Here is a 20,941-nt window from a genome sequence, read left to right as displayed (position 1 = left end):
TCATCAAAAATAAATGTATACTTTATACGTGGACGGAGGAGTATTATTTTATAGTATATTCCTAATCATAGTTATAGAAATAAGTAATACTATTATTCTAATATTTAAAAATTAATAAAAAAACTGTTTGGTGTGTGTATTTTGTATTTGCAGAGTGATATTATTTTTATATTAAATATGTAAAATTATATTGATAATATAAATTATATTAATATTTTATATTAAATTATTAATTTTTTTACTGAATAAAATAAATATATTATATGGTAGTATTAATTTGTATATGCATTGTATTTTTATTTATAATATTTATAGAAGATTTGTTCAAAAAAAACACAAAGAGAAAATTTATTATACTATATTAATAAAATGCAACATTATTTATATTATATTCTCTTAAAATAATAAAACCTAACCTGAAAATTATTTTTGTATCAACGATTCTTTTTAAAAAAAATATTACTATATAATATTATAATATAAAAATAAAAATTAATCTGAAAAATACTATTATACTATTCTATTATTATACTTGAAATTATCTATTACTTTAAAAAAAAAAAAAAAAATTTCAAAAACATCACAACAATCAATATATTTTACTTTAACTAATTAACAACCAATCAACACATCATCACTAGAAAAGTCAATTTATAACCAAACACCATTTCAAACATCTCAATTCAAAAAAATTCAAATCCAACTAAAATACCTGACTCAACTCAAATTCTAACTTACAACCAAACAAACCCTTAGTTTTTCATATGTTTTCATTGGATAGAAATCAACCAATAATTTCAAGAAGAACGGCGAACCAAAAACATCTTCAGGCATCGGTCGGCAGTGGTAGCTCTAGGCAGCAAGATCAAACTCCTTTTTCGTGCTTGTTGTTTTCTCCGGGCATCAATTCCGACGGACAGACAACTTAAAAAATCAAGCCATTGACGTTTCTAACAAATAAATAATACAACAATTAAAGTTTACCTTGTTAAAAGTATGTAATTGAATGTCTCGATTGAGCACCTTGTGTCCCTGCCAAAGTTTGACTCAAGATCAATCGTCAAGTCACCGGATTGGATCGCCGAAATATGCCACCCTGAAATGCGAAATGCAAGACATTTATCTTTCACGTGAAATAAACAAACTTGATTGGAATCAATTGTAAGAGAGTTAAGGGTGTAAAAAAAAAAAAAAAAAATAGGGTTGAAATCATGGTAAAAATGAAATTAGCAAGGAGTAGGAAGTTGATGCCAAACATTTTCGTAAAGTGGGGAGTACAGTGATCTCCATTTATGTGAATGGATTGAATTTAAAAATTAAATATGACTTGGATATTTATATCCAATTGTCCGTTAAAAGTAATGGATATTGTTATAATAAAAATTGAAAAAATAATCAGAAAAATAACAATAAGGAAGGTAACGAAAACAAATACTCTTAGGCGGAAGGTTCAAATTGCAAAGCCGAACACGTGTCACCCAATATTAAAGCTCGCAAAAATAAATATGATTTAAAATTTTGAATTCAGCATTTAAAAAAAAAAAAAAAAAGAAGATTATAATTGCATTAGAAAAAAATAATAAATTAAAAAAAAAAATCGAACTATGTATAGTCTGGTATAAATCGGGATCTACCTAACTTGAATCAATTTTTAAATTGAAAACTATAAATATATTAATAAAGAATTTATATTAAAGATAAAAATATAGTATAATAACTTAGTTCTGAATTTATACTGAAATAAAATATAATTAAATATTTTCTATATAAAAAATATTAACATAATGTTTAAATAGACTGAAAATATATTACAAAGAGATTGGAGAAAATAAAAGGTAAAGATCAAAATCTAAATTCAAATTCCAATTGGCCAAGTGAATTCTAGTTCAACAAGAAAAAGTAGCAATAATCCACTTTAATAAAAAAATATTTAGAGTGTGTTCTTTTATCTAATTTTTTCATATTTTTACTATTTATTAAATATTTTTATTTTAAAAATATTAAATTAAACCTCTAATTTTTTTAAAAAATTATACTAAAAATTAATTTTATATTCCAAATATTATAACAACACATAATTTATATAACGTAAAAGAACTATTTTAATTCAAAAATTTCACTGTTTAAATTTTAATAAAAAAATTTAAACTCCAAACAAACACACCCTTAAATAATATAATTTTCTATATTTATAAAAATACTTATAATTTTTTATTGTTAAAAATAATACTCCTTTCATATCATAATAAATTATACAATTTCCATTTTACTCTGACACAAAACAAATGATATATTTATATATTTATAAATACATTTAATTAATTTTATAATATATAACATCGTATAAATAAATGATATATTGTACTAAATATTTTGATCTATACCGCATACGATATCGAAAAATTCGATATGATATAAATATATATTGCTACTGTACCGATACATTCGATATAGTAAAATTTTCGGTAAAATTTTAAAATAATTATTTATTTATTTATTTGTATTATATAATATTTTATTTTTTATGATATTCATATTTTATATATTTGATTAAGAACATATTTTTTTGTCCGTTAATTATAGTTTTATTCATTAATTTTGTATTATTATTATACTTTAAAAAATTAAGAATCAATATTGAACTATTACATTTTATTTCCTACTTGTTTATTATCAATATTAGTATTTTTATTATATTTTTTCCATTCTCTTTATTTATTAACTAAAATTGTTAAATAGCTTCAATTATTTTTATTTTTTTTCATTTTTTAACAAAATTTTTATGTTTTTTAATTGAAAATGATTTTAAATCAAGCCATTTAATTAATAATAATAAGAGTAGGATGGATCCGTAAAGAGAGAGCTTGAAGATCATGAAATTATAAATTGAAATTTGAATGTAGTATAATTTACAGGCATCCGTGGAACGGTGCGGCCCACGTTAAAAAAGTTAATAATAAAAATAATGATGGGTTGTAGGACGAAAACCTAGACCAAATTACCAGTTCAAAGACAAACCCGGGAAGCGAGATGAGGTGGTGATTTATATTTATAGGGCGTCCCTGGACTCAACCCAAATACGCACCCTGCCCAGGCCAATCTTGAATTGCCTGCTCTCCCTCTAGTCTACCCGTCGTCGTCTGGATATATCTTGTGAGGGTTGGTTGGAATCCTAGTGACATAGATCGTAGACGGAAGCACGACGGGCTGCAGAACTATAAACACCTGGGAGGCGCATTTCGGTTGGTTGGTTGCAGCAGATGATTCAAAAGTCGCCGACGCAGATGGCCCAGACCCAACACAGCCACCAGGCATGCTGTCTCTCTCCCTTTCGTGTCTCCTATTTCTATTAGCCCTATCACCCATTTTTCCATCGTCTCTTCGGTTTTGTGTTTTCTCATTTCACTCCTGCATTTCCACGCACACACATATCTGCTATCTACCATTATATACGACCTCTGATCCATTTCATGACCCTCTTCCTTATAAAATCTGTACTGACCGTGGAAGCGAAGCTGAATCGCAGAAAAAGAGCTATTGTGTCATGGAAGATATCCATGGAGCTTTGATTGCGCCCAAGCAGGAGCTCCAGCTCCAACTTCGACTCCAGCTTCAACCCCATTCCCTTTCCCATAGCAAGCCCTCAACTTCCCAACACTTGCTCCGTGTTCCCGATTTTGGACGGGCATTTCAGGTCTATCACTCTTCTCTTTTCTTTCATATGTCGCGGGTGCTCGCATTTTAATCTATTTTTGGTTTGTCTTCTTTCTCTATATCCTCCTTGAAGTTCTAGTGTTTTTTTCGTGCTTGGTCACGTGTCAAGCAAGCCACGAGTTCAAGACCTAGATGTTGTTAAGAAGTTCTTACTTGTGCGTTTTGACAGAATTCTCAACGAGAAGCATTTAGGTCATCTGAATAAAGCAAAGTTCTTTGATTTCCTTCAGGACTTGGTGAAGAGCAGAGAAGTTGGTGAGTTCCTTAGTGGGGCTTTAGCCGGGGCTATGACCAAAGCCATTCTTGCACCTCTTGAGACCATCAGGTTTTGTTGCCTTCTGCTTGTTATGCATACTTAAGAAAATTAATTGATCACTTACAAATGCTGTTAATCAAACCACATTACTTAGATGGCTGACATATTATGCGCGCCTTCTCAATCTTCTGAGGAACAATGATAGCACGATCTGGTTGTTTTTCCTCTTTGTTTTGGTGTTTTGTGTCTCCTTTTATATTTATTTATTTTTTTGTTGTTGTCTTGGGGTGAGCATTCTTGGCCTCCATAACAGAAAAAGGATCTAAATGTGCTCTAGTTGGTTGCATGATTAATTGATAAGGACATAGAGTTGTAGAATCTTAAGTGATGTAACCTTAAACCGGAGAATATCTGACATGTGGCGTAGTTTAATATGAAGAGTAGTGAAGATGACTTGTTCAACTCTAGATATGTTTGATTGAATTCTGGCAAGGAGCATATTACTGAGGTTGGAGAATATGTAGCCAATATTTATAATACGTTAATGTTCTAGTGTGATATTGGAGATTAGTGCTTGTTGATTGTTGTGTGGGAAACCTTAAACACATTAGCTGTAAGCACTCATTCTGTAATCATCTACTTATATGTTTCAGGACAAGATAGTTATCTATAATTATAGTCAAGTTCATTTGTTATGAAGCTGGAAAAAAGAAATATATCTTGGTTGTAGCCAATAATCATCTGCCAAGTTATTTGTGCTACAAAATTTGCACATAGCTGGACTTTGTCTTGCACTCTTAAAATTTCGGTGCTGAACTAATAAACATGTGGACATGAAATCCTGATTTTATGCTTACCTGCTCTGCTATAACCTTCAGTTTTTGCAGTTTGAGTTGCTGTGTGAAGGCCCTTTTATAGGGACACTTTTATTTTTATTTGAAAGAAAAACTCTGGCACATGTTGGAAAGGCCTTGAAGTATGAGCTGTCTTTCTTCTCCTGTTTTGGATTGCTATGATTTACCATGTTGTAGAGTTAGAACAAGTATACCAGAACTGCTATCTCTTAGCCCAGTAAAGATTCCGTGTAAAGCTCAACCATCTTTCTTATGCGATCTTGAATCATGCAGGACACGGATGGTGGTTGGAGTAGGTTCTAAAAACATATCTGGTAGTTTTCTTCAGATTATTGAACAACAAGGCTGGCAAGGACTTTGGGCTGGAAACACAATAAACATGATTCGTATAGTTCCCACACAGGCAATTGAACTTGGAACGTTTGAATATGTAAAGCGAGTAATGTCATCTGCTCAAGAGAAATGGAATAAAACTGGTCCAGAATTGCAAATTGGAAATCTCAATTTCAACTTTTCTCTATCATGGGTGTCTCCGGTTGCTGTGGCTGGCGCTGCAGCTGGAATTGTTAGCACCCTTGCATGCCATCCTCTCGAGGTTTTAAAGGTATACCATACCACATGTGGACTTGTACATTTAGGATGTGTTTGATTCAAGGATTTTGGGAAGATATCCACTATCCATACAAAAATTTTCCTCCAAAAAATATTAAAGCAAACACTTATTTTTTATTTTTTATATTATACTACTAAAAATCAATTTTACATTCAAAACATGCATCAATATTAATTTATATCAGCTCATACGCATACAACTATTTTAATTATGCAGGACAGGTTGACTGTGAGTCCTGATATGTATCCTAATTTAAGTACTGCAGTACGCCATATTTATAAGGATGGTGGAATTGGTGCTCTGTACTCTGGGCTTTTACCTACATTGGTTGGCATGCTGCCTTACAGCACGTGCTATTATTTTATGTACGAGACAATGAAGAAATCTTACTGCCTCGCAAAAAGGAAGGAATCTTTGACTCGTGCAGAGATGCTCTTAGTTGGGGCTCTTTCAGGTAAATTTAGTTTTAAGTAATTGCCAATATAATAATCATCTCATGTTTTAGCATTGCCCTTCACTTCACCTGCCTTGTATGATGCTATTAATTACTACTCCATATACATATATATTTTTATTTCTTTTAGGATTCACAGCTAGCACAATTAGTTATCCCTTAGAGGTTGCAAGAAAGCGGCTGATGGTCGGCACTCTACAGGGCAAATGTCCACCCCACATGGCCGCCGCTCTCTCAGAAGTAGTGAGAGAGGAGGGGTTTTTGGGTCTTTATAGAGGCTGGGCTGCCAGCTGTTTGAAAGTTATGCCCTCCTCTGGAATCACATGGATGTTCTACGAAGCCTGGAAAGATATATTGCTTCCCAAAGGACAATGAACTTGGTCCTACATTTTGTAGACTGCAAGCAACTGACTTGAAGAAGAAAAAAAAGAGAGAGAGAGAGAGAGAGAGGGGGGGGGAGGGAGAGAAACCGAATGCTCAACGTGTTCCCTCTAAAGTTTTATTCAAGGTAAGGATGGCGAGAAAGAAATTAAAGTGTAAGGTTCGTCCCCAAAAGAGAATGCTTTGATACAATGGGTTCAGGATCTTGGTTCTAATCTAATCGGCAAGATGCTGTTATGATGCGTGCCAACAGAATTTAAGATGTTTCTTTTTTCCTTTTTCTTATGATGGCGTGTTATGGCTGTTAGTTCCTAGAATTTAAGAGGTCCTCTTTAACCGTACCAACATAAATAGTTGGCAGCTTATGAATAGCTGCATGCCTAAGTTTGGCTTCGTTGCTAATTAGCAATTAAAAACACCCCACACAAGACAGACAAGCCCGGACATCGTTACCCTTTCTTGTCCTGTCATGTAATGTAAGAGCACGCACACAATGGCCATTTACAAAAAAGCTGTGAAAGTGGCTTATTTTATCAAAAAAAATTGATTCTGTCTTGGAGCTTGTTTGTTTGGGATGATTCTTCTGAAAATGCTGCCGTGCCGACCATGATGAGAATGATGAAGAAGAAGAGGAAGACGGAGAGGAAGAGGAAGGATTGCACCATGAGGGTGATTCCGACTAGATTCGATCCGGTTTTATCTGTTATTTTTTGTTTTATCTGTTTGTTCATAAGAGACAAAACAACTTCGTCTGCACCGGGCAATGTCGGGGTTGCATGGAGATTTTTGCATCTCAATTTGTACCATTGTGTAAATTGTCTTTTGCTTCTGACAAAAAGAACCTTAAAACACGTCCATAAACTAGTCATTGTTTATGCTCTAATGAAGTTAAGTTACAGTTCCCAATGGTAACGCATACTACTGTTTTCATTTTGGTGCTCCCAATTTAAAAATGCACAAAACACTCTATATTTTATTTATTGTTTGAAATTCGTAAAGTTTGCATGAAATATCTTCCTTATCCAAAAATTGATATTTTGTTATAAATAAATACCTAAATTACACAAATTTTATACAAATAAAAAATATAAAATATTTTAAACTTTTTTTTGAAAAAAATAGATAAATAAATAATTGATCAATAATTTATTTTATAGTTTTTATAAAAATCGGATAACAATTTGTCTCAAAAAATTATAAAATGAAAAACTAAACAATTATTTATTTACTTATTTTATTCAAAAAAAAATTATTTAAAATATTTTCCATTTTTCTCTTTATAAAAACTTACGTAATTTAAGATATTTTGTGCAAACTTTACATTTTGCGCAATTTGTACATTTTGATTAAAACACAATAGAGTATTATATAATTTACCCCAATTTAAACAACAAAAGTTACATACATATAAGCCGATGGTTCAGCATATTAAATATTTCCTACTCAATACATAGTAATTTTACGCTTGCTTCCATCTTGACCGATATCTGGATCGAAGATTCATTCATTTTCATTACATCATTAGTTTATATGCAGTCTTGTAGGTACTTACTTTGGTTGAGAGAGATAGAGAGCACTTCAACCTAATGCTCCACTCTCACATCTTCTTGCCAATGCTTCGCCGGAGCAAAACCAAAACATCACCCACATCTAGAAAACGAACAACCTGCTAGCATCTTGCAGTTCAATTAATAAGTTTCTTACTATCTGCCCATCATCTTTCACCGGAAAAGAAAAAAACGACTAGCAAGGAAAGAGGATGGGGGAGGGGTCTCTTTGCAACTTGCCCTCCGGCAAGCCCAATTTCTTCATTTTTTCTTCACACCAGAACAATTGCTCTTTGCTAATTCTCGGCATCTGCACGGCCCTCCGCACCACCTTTACATCAACCAGTGCAAGCAACACCTCTGCACCCTGTCTTGTGCTAGGCCAACTTCTCTTTTTATTACAACTCTTGCTTCTATTCCACAGCTCCTTCAGTTTCCCCGCTTTCTGCAGTTTCACCACAGTAATACAAATAAAATAACATCTATAACCTCATCGGTCAACAGGGGTTTAGTGTTCAAAGGCCACACACAAAAATCTTTAAAAGAGTTAAATATGAGTTGGCAATGCAAAGTATAAAGAATGAGTATCAAGACTTAACTCACCCTCTCAAGAGACAGCTGAACTGGGGTACCCAACTGGTTCTGATTTCCAAATACATGACGTGCAACTCCTGATTTTGTCTTGTCCGTCTTAACAAATTGATGGAAACTTAAGATGGAGCTTTCAATTATTCTAATTAAATCCATGGCAGCAACCAAAAGGTTCGGAGCCTCTTCTCCACCTGTGCTTTTCTCTTCAGATGCTAAACGATAGAGAGAACTGCTTTAGTAAGATTTAAAACGCACATAATCATCTAAGGTGCATAAATGGCACACAAATTCAAATGTAAAGGCACAACAAATTAAGCTCATACGAGAAAATAAGGCACACACCATATATAATAGATTTTCTTTCATACCTTGAATCTTTGGAACCTGGAGCAATTTTGGCCATGATTTTCTTGCCCGAGCATAGATTTGTGGCCTTGGGCCTGGCTCAAAAGGTTCATTTTCAATGAATCTCTGCAATAAGACCTGAAATTGCTGAAACTGCTGAGCACTATGGTTGTAGGAGGTGGGACTCTCAGCTTGGCAAGAAATCTTCTGACTAAATTGTGTGTATTGGGAGTGTAGAGCCTCCCAAGTCAAGCACACTTGAGCTACATATGCAGTTTCCAGGTCATTATATTTGTCACTCACTTGATAGCACAAGCTTTGGACTTCCTCTCCATCTTCCTCAAATTTTCTCAAGGAAATGCATCGAAAGGGAGAAGCAAGCTTTTTAGATCCAGATCTTGGTGATGGAGAAGAAATAACACCAGAACCTGTTGCACTTTAGAGCTTTAAAGTGCACACATTCAGAACATAATATGTACCATATGCCACTCAGGAACAACACATAAAGACAGGATCAAAGAAAACACTACACACATTTTATTGAATTATAAAACTTCAAACTACCCACACCACTCTTTCATTCGAGATCAGCTTCCTACACGCCACTACTTACGACACTTTCATCATTAAATTTGATTTACCACAAGAATCTTGAGACAATTACAAGCCCGTCATTACAATGGGGGGTGAAATTATTTGAAATAAAGACCAGACCATTAAATGTCCTTCCATCTTTCACACGAGGAGATCATGCAAAGTGGCGTAAGACGAACATTAATGTTGGACATCTTCAAACCATGATCTTGGACATGGAACTAAGAGGGGTCTCATCATCATCGTAAAAAGTTTTAAATTGTCTCCGTTTAGTGGCACTAAAATGGGGATTTCAATTCATATAGCAGAACTTTATGCATGTTTAACTAAAACTGATTCAACTTAAATTTATAAAGTTTCATGTACCGTCCAATTGTACATCTAAACTATTTTATGTACTGATAGAACCATCAATCTACAATTTTAAGTGAACAAAAATAAAAATCAATAAAAGAACGAGAGAAAAAGAAAGAAAGGATCCAAGAAAAAATTTCAACAATCCTCTCATCAATGTATTACTTTTTCTGGATCTTCAAAGAGGAGTATAGAAGGCAAATTATTAAAAATGGCATGATTTAGAAATTCATAATTAAAAGATATACCAGCAAGCACACAACTATTTTCTCCCTTCCTCACTGCAAGACTGCTAGAGTCACCAAGGAAATCCCTAGGGTGTGTTCTTTTGAGGGTTTTACCCAGGGTTTTACTATTCATTAAAATTTTCTCATCTAAAAACATCAAATCGAACACCTATTTTTTATTTATATATTATACTAAAAATCAATTTCACATTCAAAACATCAATCAACAACTATATATATCGCATCATAAAACTATTCCAATTCAAAATTTTCACTATTCAAATCCTAGACACAAAATCCAAACCCTCAAAAGAACACCCCCACATGTTTCGCGACACAAAATGTTCACCTAAGAGATGTCTGAGATATAAACACCACATTGCAACTACAAATGTAGTTTATCATATAATTTCACCAAATTGCATTATACACTACATAGATACATCTCTTGATGTTTCACTGAATAATGCTTTCTAGAAAAACATTCAAGCAAAAGGGCGGGAGGTACGTGTTCATGTTCTTTCTACAACAAGCAAGATCATCTGGCAAGTGAAAATATTGGCTATTTTTCTTTATTCTACTCCTGCAAGCATTAACTTTAAAGTAGGCCTAGTTTGTTGATGAAATTTATAAAATATATATATAATAAAATAAATAAAAGGATATATTTCACTGTTTAGATTAAAAGTAGGGAGACTGCAAGGTGTTGAACCCCCAACCAATTCTACATTTGATGCTCGGCTAACACTTGAAAGGGAATCCTATAAATGCTAAGCTCATGTGATAAATTTATCTCACATTCAAGCAGAGTCCAATTTAAGCTTTCATGGTGATCCTACATGGAAGGCTCTCATTCTGTCATAAATGAGTCCAATAAATACAGCCGAGCCTCACTCTTCCCCATTATGATCCCAGAAAAAGTCCCAAGCATTGTTCCGCATACAAATGCATGCTTGGATGCCACTTATTATACATATATCGGCAACATGAATGCATGCAACTTCCAATAATTATCTTCATATAAATAAAATCTTTTCTTTCAAAACTATTTTTTTATCATATAACAGTCAGTCATATTTATTTTTTTTAACCAAAAAGGAAAAAATAATCATGCTTGATACCATGCAAAACCTCACAAGATACACGATAACTAGAATCACATAAGAAAATTTCTTCTCACTGTCCCCAAAGATACATAGCTAAAGCATTGCTTATGTGAAACTATTAATATTTCACACCTACCACTACATTTCTTATTATTTATTGGCAGTCATAGCATCTAAATTTTCTAACATGTCAAATATGACAGAGTTAACCACAATACACCATATTATATATACAAGTGTCTTTGAGTTCTTCAGATCCAACTTAACATTACACCAGCTAAACTCTTTTTTAACTGCTCAAATTACTGGGGGAATAGATTGATATGATCATAAATCCATTCATTCCAATTGGATATTACTAACCATACGGAGACGAATCTACATGTAACCTCACTAGCTCGGTTTGCCTTGTTTATAATGAAGATAGTTTTGTGACAAGTCCAGGAAACAGAAACAAATCACCATGGTAGCCAGTCAAGCAACAAAAAGTGCTACCACATATGAGGCTATCCACATCATCAGGTTCACAGGTTTTGAACTAAAAGGTGCATTTTAATATAGCTTGTGCATTTTAACTTGATAAGTGAGCTGCTACATAATATCCTAATATAGAAATGTGCATTCCTTAAGTGTAATACTATGCACAGAACACAGTTGCAAGAATGAAGAAAAGAACTTAGTGATAGCAGAAATTACCCGCTTCTAGAAGTAGTTGAGCACTCGATTGATCGAAAAACAACATGCGCTCACAATATATTTCATACACAGCATCAAAACCAGACCAAAACTGCCGCCCCTCTGCCTCAACGTCCCTCCATTCATTAGAGCTTGTCCCTCCCTCTTCCTCCTCCTCTTCCTCATCAGCAGGGGTTGTTTCCTCAGGTATCAACACCATGAAACTGTTTCTTCGCAGCTCTTTCAGCCTCCTTTTCACTTCATTTGTGATGAAATCATCATCATCGTCTTCACTTGCAGCATTGGTAGAATCAACATTAATTGATTTGCTCAATACATCAGCACACCCATTTTTGGTCTCCACTGACTGGGGCGTTGGTTGATCTGTCGTGACATTCTTGGCATTGGGTTTGTGAGCATTTGTGAACTGCTTGAAAAAATCCATAGGTGGCGAGTGTTTGTTAAAACACGCTTTAACGCCTTCCTGTGCAAGTTTTCTCCCTGAACAGGAAATTCATCACTTTTATTTATTTTTTATATACTGGAACAGAAGCAATCCTACTAGGGCACATAAAAACTTCAGTTATTGCCATACATATCAAGAACATACACCCCATTTGCTAAAGTGTAAGCATTAAGCACAAGTTTATCATCCCGTAAAGGACAACAAAGGGTCGTGCAAACTATCATTAGATTCACATTTTTGTATTATGGCATCGTCTTCTATCCCGAGCATATGTAGATCAGGAAAAATAATTGTTAGATATGCATATTGGAAGAAGAGGCAAAAATAAATTGAGAATCTGTGGAAGTAGGAACTTTGAAACAGAAGTTTCCATTGACCGGCAATGCTAAAAAGGTCGGGACTTTCTTTGGTGATTTGAAAAAAAAAGGACAACTTTTTATTTTTTTTGAACGGAAAAGAGGAGAACAACTTGTTAACTCGAAAATGGATATATAATGAAAAAGAAACATCATTCCGTTTCCACGCATCTAACATCATCGGCCCACCTCATCGTCTCAGAGCTCCATAACAAAAAAAAAAAAAAATCACTCACACCCTTTTTTTTCCTCCCTTTTAACTATGAAAATGGAGAAAAGGGAAACGTAAAGACAACTTACAAAAATAGATTGCTGCAATGCAATGGGAGACGGCTCCAGCTTGCAACAAGAGCACCGCTAAACCCTAGGGAAAGGGAGTGAGTGAGTGGTGAGTGGGAGGATTCGCACGAAGAGGGGCTGGGACTTGGGGGATGTGCTCTAACGGAGATTGCAATAAATGCAAATTTTTATTATTGGTATTCCCTGTAAAAAAGCATAAAATTGAAAATAAAATTTAGTGATGTACCACGCCACAGGAGTGCAGCGGCGGGAATCAGTAATAGGAAGGAGCATAGACGAGCGAAGCAGTGATAGACAATATTGTCGTAAAAGAATCATGTGAAAAGAGGAAGTTTGACCCTCCTCGTATATAATAGTACATCCTTCTGGCTACAAGGATTTATTTATTTGTTAATCTTTTAAATATTAATTATTATAAAACAAAAAAAAATAGTAAAAAATAAAAAAATTATTTCCTATTATAATGATATTATAAAAAAAAAATTATACAAATATTGTTACACAAGATCAATATGTCATATATACACAATAAAACCATTAATTAAACCAAAGAACTTAAAGAATCTTTTATTAGACGAAAGCAAATGTGACTCAGGTTACCCAATCTAATATCGATCCTAAAATCCACTGTAACGCACAATATCAACCCAAACACAACTGACATCCACGGAAACGCAACAAACATGCGAACCAAACCACGATCTAACGAAAACACAAGCGATTTTAAGCCTAATCCTTCCCAACAGACAATAAAATCAATACACTGTAAAGGAACACTCGAAATCGTAAATCGAACCGAGGAACAGCACAGGCTGTTTATCGAAGAGCTCAGTCGAACCAGTCGAATCGCCGGACAGATCACCAGAGAAAACCAAGGAAGATCGTTGAAGTTGCCGTCGTCGATTAGGGCTTCTAGAGAGAAGATTAGAGAATCGGGGAGAGAGAATGTGAGAGTGAGTATATCTGTGTGTATCTGTATCAGACCGGTCCCCCCTCCCCTCTGCCCCTTTATATATCAGAGACAGAACCGGACCGGGTTCGGTTCTTGCTGTGGACCGCCGGTTTCACAGTAGAACCGGATCTGGTTCGGGTCACTGGATCCGGGTTTCGGGTTGTGCGGGTTTGTGCATTACCGGCCTCACTTTGTCATTGGCCAAAAATAACTCCACAATCTCCACCTTTTTGGGCATGGAGAAAGTGGCACATCATGGGTGTCATCACGGTCCGAGCATTGATCGTTTTCAATCTTTTAACTTACGGACTTACCTATCAAGATTAGAATTCTCAAAACAAAAAAAAAATTCATTCCAGCACCCCCAAAAAAACATAAACAGAAACAGTGCTGAAAAAAGAAAACAGAACCAAAAAAATTTAAATTACAGCTTGAAAAACCAAATTCTAATCAAAAGTATCAATATACAACGTTTTCTTACACAAGTTAAATTTTGAAAACGACAAAACTTTAGTCCCCATGTCCACAAGGTTATATTCGGTTGGAATTTTTTCAAGTTTCAAAAGCCCTTTTGACACAATATCGTGTATAAAATGAAACCTAACATCCATAGTACCAACCAAATATCTAAACACACATTTTAATGCATTCCAATGTTCTACACCCGGATTAGCCATATAGCGACTCAAGCAACTAATGACATATGCTAAATCGGGTCTAGTACACACCATTAGGTACATGATAGAGCCTATGGCATTAGAGTTAGGAACATTCTTCATGTAAATCACATCACTTTCAGATTTTGGACATTGTTCTTTAGTTAAAATGAAATTAGATGCTAAAGGGATTGTTGAGCATTTTGCATCACACATTGAAAACTTTTTCAGAATTTTCTTAATATAAGAAGATTGGTTAAGAAACAGCATATTCTCTCTTCTATTCCTCACTATATTCATGCCAAATATTACTTTTGCATCCCCTAAATGTTTTATATCAAATTTCTTACTTAAACAATTTTTCACATGATTTATTGACTCCAAACAAGGACCCATCAACAACATATTATCAACATACAGCAGTAAGAATATAGGATGTTTACATGCTATCTTAAAATATAAGCAATGGTCAAAGTTACTTCTAATGAATTCCATAGATCTCATGCATTCATCAAATTTTAAGTTCCATTGCCTAGGAGACTGTTTTAATTCATAGAGTGATTACTTTAAAAGACAAACATGATTTGTTTTATTTTTATCAAGATAACCTTCCGGTTGTTTCATGTATATCTTCTCAACTAAATCACCATGTAAAAATGCTGTTTTTACATCTAATTGTATCAATTCCCAATCAAAATAAGCAACCAAAGTAAGCATGCATCTTATAGTGGAATATTTAACAACCGGCGCAAATATCTTATTGTAATCTATACCTGTTTTTTTAGTATATCCCTTAGCAACTAATCTAACTTTAAATCTAACTCCATTTTCATCTTGTTTGACTTTATACAACCATTTACATTCAATTACAGAATAGTTAGGCAATCTTTGCACCAAATTCCAAGTATTATTATCATTTAGAGACTTCATCTCTTCATTCATAGCCTTAACTCATTCATTTCTATGTTTTGAATTTGTTGCCTCATAGTATGACTTTGGTTCATTCCCATCTAATGACTCAAACACATTATGAACAAATGAAGTAACATCAAAGTCATTTAATCTAGATGGAAGCCTAATGTTCCGCCTACTTCTATCCCTCATTAATTGATAATTCTCAAGATTATAAGGTTCAACATCAGCAAGATCAGAAACAGAAACTTCACTTAAATTTCCAGGACTGCTGCCTGGTCCAGATTCAGCAACTTCTGTGCTGTAATCTGGATCAGCACTGGCTGTATCAAAAACAGCCTCATTTGGAGCAAAATTCTCACTTAATTCAGCCTCTTCTTCGGCTGGATTAAAATGAATTTGCTCCACCTCACTTGGAGTATTATTTGAGTTACTTATTGTTGAATTTTCATCAATTTTGGACTGATTTTCTTTCAAACAGGGCATTTCAGTTTCATTAAATGCTACATCTCGACTAATAAATGTTTTAAAACCAGACTTTGAATTTAACCACAACCTAGATCCCTTTACTCCTTCGGGATATCCTAAAAAGACACATTTCTCAGCCCTAGGCTCAAGTTTATCACTTAAAACACATGCAAACGCTGAACAGCCAAAGACTCTTAGATTTGACAAATCTATATGTCTACCACTCCAAATAGACTCGGGACAAGCACCTTTTAAAGGTACTGAGGGAGATCTATTTATTAGGTAGGTGGTTGTTTTAACAGCCTCGCCCCAAAAACTCTTGGATAAACCCGAAGAAGCTAATAAGCTTCGAACTCTTTCCAATAAAGTTTGGTTCATCCTTTCAGCAACCCCATTTTGTTGGGGGTTGTAAGGGGCTGTTTTATGCCTTCTTATTCCATTTTCAATACAAAAATTATCAAACCATGTATTGCAAAATTCCAAACCATTATCAGTCCTTAAGCACTTAATCCTCTTTCCTGTTTGATTTTCAATTTCAATTTTTCAGTTTTTAAAAGTCTCAAATACATCAGATTTCTGTTTCAGCAAAAAAACCCAAACCTTTCTTGAAAAATCATCAATTATAGACAAGAAATATCTTCTCCCTCCATGTGTGGGTTCACTTGAAGGACCCCACACATCTTAGTGAAGATATTCCAAGCAATCTCTTGAAAAAATTTTGTTTTCAGTTGGTTTTTTAGGAAATGAAACTTTATGGTGTTTTCCATAAATGCAATTTTCACAAAATGGTAAAGCTGAAAGTTTTTCAAGACCAAAATATCCATATTTTTGTAAAATCTCTAACCCTCTATTACTCAAAAGACCCAATCTTCTATGCCACAACACAATGTTATCCTTTACAACATTAACACACAATTCAGATTTAATTTCAGGCACAGCAGTCACCACATAGAGGTTATTCCTCAAAACAGCCTTGAAAATAACTAAAGAACCCTTTGTAATTTTCATAAAATTCATTCCCCATTTCCCCTCTAATCCTAGAGAAGACAAACCAGCACATGAAAGCAAATTGTTTGACAAATTTGGAACATGTCTCACATTGCAAAGTTTTAACACATTTCCCGAACCAAATCTTAACAAAACAGTCCCTATTCCCATGACTCTACAAACCCTATTATCAACCATTGTAACATTGCAATTTGAAAGAGTTTTGTAATCACAAAAAAAAAAAATTCCTTAAAAGGAGTCATATGATAGGTACAAGCCGAGTCTAATAACCACTCATTTTTGTTAAAATCTGTTATATTTGAACAATCAGTTGTTACAGCAAACACTTCACCTACACATTCATCATGTAATATCAAGTTTGCTTGCTCATTCAAAGTAGCATTCATAGGGGTTGTTCCTATGTTCAAATTGTTATTATTGTTTGCATTGTTTCTACCTTTCTTAGGGCAGTTCCTAATGAAATGTGAGGGATCCTCACAATTAAAGCACCTTCTAATGAACTTAGAGGGTGTTTGTGACCAATTTCTTGACTTACTTCTAGGTTTCTTCTTATATTGACTATTGTAGGAGCTGTTTCCATGTTTATTAGTATTAAAAGAAGAAACATTCTTGTTAGGCCTAAAAGGAGATCTACCCCTAACATGCATGATTTCACCATGTGATTGTTTGTTAGATTTATTAAGTTGCAAGTCTACTTTCTTACTTTTTAGACCATTTATAACTACATCAAGTGTAATTACATCCCTACCATATTTTATTGCTGATTTTACATCTGAATATGAAGTAGGAATGACATTTAACAAGACAATAGAGCTGTAATTATCTATTGTTTTATCCCCTGTTAGTTTAATATCTTGAATTAATTTGGTAAAACCATCTAAATTTTCATCTATTGACTTTGAAAGGTCTAATTTGTAACTAAAAAACTTTTCTAAAAGATGTATTCTATTTGGAAGAGAAATTTCAGTATACATTTCATTTAATTTGTCTCATAAGTCCTTGGCTGATTCATAAACCCCTAATTTTCTAATTACAGAATCAGCTAAGTTCAAGATAATACAAGATGATGCAAGTTCATCCAGCTCATTCCTTTTTGCAGTAGGAATATCAGCTGCTGGATCAACTTCCACAGCTTTTATTAATCTTTGGGTTACAAGAACACTTCTCATTTTTTGTTTCCAAATAACAAAATCAGATTTTCCATCAAAAGGTTGTATATTAAAATAGTTTTGACCTACCATTTTACTGATTTTAGAAAATATCTCACTGTATTTTTAAAAAACAGTCCAGATTTTCACAAAATTGATTTTAAACAATCAACCAGCTTCTGGTTTTGCTTGGGTAAACCAGAAATTGCAAACAACCTCAATTTTGACTTATTAATATCAACCAATCCTTGAGTTAGTTTCTTTTGAAAACCAACTTTTAGAGTAGTTAATATTACTAACTGAAAAACAGTTATCTAACTAATTCACAACAAGACTTGACAACTAACCACTCAACAACCACAACAAATCACTTAACAAACAACCAAACAATTAACAGCCACAACAATTCACACAAAACAGCCAACTAAAACTCTCAATCAGCCAATTTAAAAACAAACACCGCACAGCACTCAAAATAGCACATTAACAGCTTGTATTTAAATGAAATTTTACCCACTCCTTGATCCGCAACAGTTCTTTGGCGTTCTTTTTGTAATCCAGGCCACTTCACCTATTAAAACTTGTTCACTGCGCACTTAATACACAGATTAGTAAAGTTTGGATGGTTTAACTAAAAGAAAACCATACAAATCAATCAATATATGGGTGATTTCAAGTCTTAATCTCCTACAGGGCTAACTAAAGCCTTTTCAAGGAGAAATCAAACTTTTCAAGGGTGATTAACACCACTTCACAAACAAGTTTTCAATCCAGTAATATTTTATAACTAGATTTTGCACAGCTTTGAATCTATTTACAAAAAACCTTCTGGTTTTTACAATGAGAACAAGTTGTTCACCATAAATCTCGTTTTTCAACTTTCTAGTAAACTCAAAATGACATATAAGCTCTGATACCACTTGTTGTTACACATCCAAGATCAATATGTCATATATACACAATAAAACCACTAATTAAACCAAAGAACTTAAAGAATCTTTTATTAAACGAAAGCAAATGTTCGGACTCAGGTTACCCAATCTAATATCGATCCTAAAACCCACTGTAACGCACAATATCAACATAAACACAACCGACATCCACGGAAACGCAACAAACATGCGAACCAAACCACGATCTAACGAAAACACAAGCGATTTTAAGCCTAATCCTTCCCAACAGACAATATAATCAATAAACTGTAAAGGAACGCTCGAAATCGTAAATCGAACCGAGGAACAGCCTCAGCACAGGCTGTTTATCGAAGAGCTCAGTCGAACCAGTCGAATCGCCAGACAGATCACCAGAGAAAACCAAGGAAGATCGCTGGAGTTGCCGTCATCGATTAGGGCTTCTAGAGAGAATATTAGAGAATCGGGGAGAGAGAATGTGAGAGTGAGTATATCTGTGTGTATCTGTATCAGACCGGTCCCCCCTCCCCTCTGCCCCTTTATATATCAGAGACGATAACCGGACCGGGTTCGGTTCTTGCTGTGGACCGCCGGTTTCACAGTAGAACCGGATCTGGTTCGGGTCACTGGATCCGGGTTTCGGGTTGTGCGGGTTTGTGCATTACCGGCCTCACTTTGTCATTGGCCAAAAATAACTCCACAACAAATATAAAAATATTTTTAATACAAATAAAATAATATAAAAGATAAATAGGGGAGTATGTCTTTTATAATAATGCTGATATAATATTTAAGACACTAAAATTAAATAAGTTGATAATAAAAAAATATTATAATAAATTACATAGTTGGGATTTATTACAATAACAAATAATTAAAAATATAAATAGAATTAAAATTTATTGGAATATGTTATATATAAATTTAGAATTTCAACTTTAATTATCAGATAAATAGCAAATTACTAAATTACGAAATAATATTTTTTTTTTACGGACAAAAATAAAAAATAATATACTAGTTATAGGACGAAGGAAGTACGTGATTTTGACTATTGTAAGCAATAGATATTTAATTAATGAAAGTGTTATTATAGTTGTTTATTTATTTTTTTATAAAAATAATATATTTACGTCAGTGAGTGTCCAAAATTTAGAAATAAAATCAAAGAATTACTTATAACGAGTCCGAGTGAAGCAATAATCAGAAAAATACTAAACATTAATTTGATAAAATAGTAAAAATAGAGTGAAACAAGTGAATGAGTCATCGATTCATTTTTTTCATAGTATAGTCAAAATCCTCAAAATCTAACTCATTATAAAGATTAGGGAAAAAATTATTTAGTCCCAATATAACTAAAATTCATCAATTTTGGTTCCAATATAAAAAATTTATTAATTTTGGTCCCAATATAATCAAAACTCATCATTCTTGGTCTCAATATAAAATTTTTATGAATTTTAGTTCCAATGTAACAAAAACTCATCATTTTTTGTCTCAATATAATCAAACTTTATCTTTTTTGGTTTTACTGTCAACAAACCGACGAAAAATGTTTACGTGGAGTTGCAAGATTGTGCAATTTCTTCGAATATAAATATAAAGTTTGATTTCTTTTCACGTCAATATTTTTCTATCGGTTTGTTGACATTGGGACCAAAAAAATAAAGTTTGATTATATTGGGACCGAAAATGATGAGTTCCAGCTATATTGAAACTAAAATTGATAAAAATTTTATATTTGAACAAAAAATGATGTGTTTTGGTTATATTGAGACAGAAGATGATGAGTTTTAATTATATTTGGACAAAAATTGATAAATTTTTTATATTGAGACCAAAATTGATGAATTTTGGTTACATTAGAGCTAAAAATAATTTTTTCCCTAAAGATTATTATACATTTTTTTTAATTTCAATCTCATTTCGGTCTAACACTATAGCTTTGTTTAGATAATAATTTTGGGGGAAAAAAAAATTGAATTGCTTTGAATTTGAATTATTTTAAATATTTTCTTATTATAAAAATTACATAATAAATAACACTACC

General features: G+C 33.4%; 2 protein-coding genes across 6 annotated transcripts; one reads left to right on the top strand and one right to left on the bottom strand.

Moving 5' to 3' along the window:
• The first annotated feature begins 3,001 nt into the window (after positions 1-3,001).
• On the top strand, positions 3,002-7,181 carry LOC127263128 (probable mitochondrial adenine nucleotide transporter BTL1). Of its 5 annotated transcripts, none has more exons than XM_051292100.1 (6): positions 3,009-3,311; positions 3,516-3,694; positions 3,945-4,039; positions 5,098-5,428; positions 5,654-5,891; positions 6,022-7,181. In XM_051292100.1, the coding sequence occupies exons 2-6, from the start codon at positions 3,545-3,547 to the stop codon at positions 6,264-6,266; spliced, it is 1,059 nt and encodes a 352-aa protein (XP_051148057.1). In that variant the 5' UTR covers positions 3,009-3,311; positions 3,516-3,544; the 3' UTR covers positions 6,267-7,181. The 5 variants fall into 5 exon arrangements, with proteins under 5 accessions (XP_051148058.1, XP_051148056.1, XP_051148057.1 ...); XM_051292098.1 differs by having other exon boundaries at positions 3,011-3,311; positions 3,527-3,694; XM_051292099.1 differs by having other exon boundaries at positions 3,006-3,694; positions 6,093-7,181.
• Positions 7,182-7,760: 579 nt separating this feature from the next.
• On the bottom strand, positions 7,761-13,127 carry LOC127263129 (uncharacterized). The gene is made up of 5 exons (XM_051292102.1): positions 12,834-13,127; positions 11,733-12,212; positions 8,779-9,183; positions 8,423-8,622; positions 7,761-8,264 (listed from the first exon to the last, which is right to left on the bottom strand). The coding sequence occupies exons 2-5, from the start codon at positions 12,154-12,156 to the stop codon at positions 8,016-8,018; spliced, it is 1,278 nt and encodes a 425-aa protein (XP_051148059.1). The 5' UTR covers positions 12,157-12,212; positions 12,834-13,127; the 3' UTR covers positions 7,761-8,015.
• Between the last annotated feature and the right edge of the window lie 7,814 nt (positions 13,128-20,941).

The sequence above is a fragment of the Andrographis paniculata genome, unplaced genomic scaffold (assembly GCF_009805555.1).
Source record: "Andrographis paniculata isolate CXL003 unplaced genomic scaffold, ASM980555v1 Contig66END, whole genome shotgun sequence".
Classification (NCBI taxonomy): domain Eukaryota; kingdom Viridiplantae; phylum Streptophyta; class Magnoliopsida; order Lamiales; family Acanthaceae; genus Andrographis; species Andrographis paniculata.
This window is presented reverse-complemented; position numbering and strand designations above follow the sequence as displayed.

Excerpts from the sequence above, each read along its gene's own strand:
- LOC127263128 (XM_051292096.1), top strand. The coding sequence starts at position 3,314 with ATGCTGTCTCTCTCCCTTTCGTGTCTCCTATTTCTATTAGCCCTATCA. Across the intron at positions 4,040-5,097 it reads GCACCTCTTGAGACCATCAG|GACACGGATGGTGGTTGGAG; the intron begins GTTTTGTTGCCT and ends TGAATCATGCAG. Across the intron at positions 5,892-6,021 it reads CTTAGTTGGGGCTCTTTCAG|GATTCACAGCTAGCACAATT; the intron begins GTAAATTTAGTT and ends TATTTCTTTTAG.
- LOC127263129 (XM_051292102.1), bottom strand. The coding sequence starts at position 12,156 with ATGGATTTTTTCAAGCAGTTCACAAATGCTCACAAACCCAATGCCAAG. Across the intron at positions 8,623-8,778 it reads CCAGGTTCCAAAGATTCAAG|CATCTGAAGAGAAAAGCACA; the intron begins GTATGAAAGAAA and ends TCTATCGTTTAG. Across the intron at positions 8,265-8,422 it reads TTCAGCTGTCTCTTGAGAGG|AAAGCGGGGAAACTGAAGGA; the intron begins GTGAGTTAAGTC and ends GTGAAACTGCAG.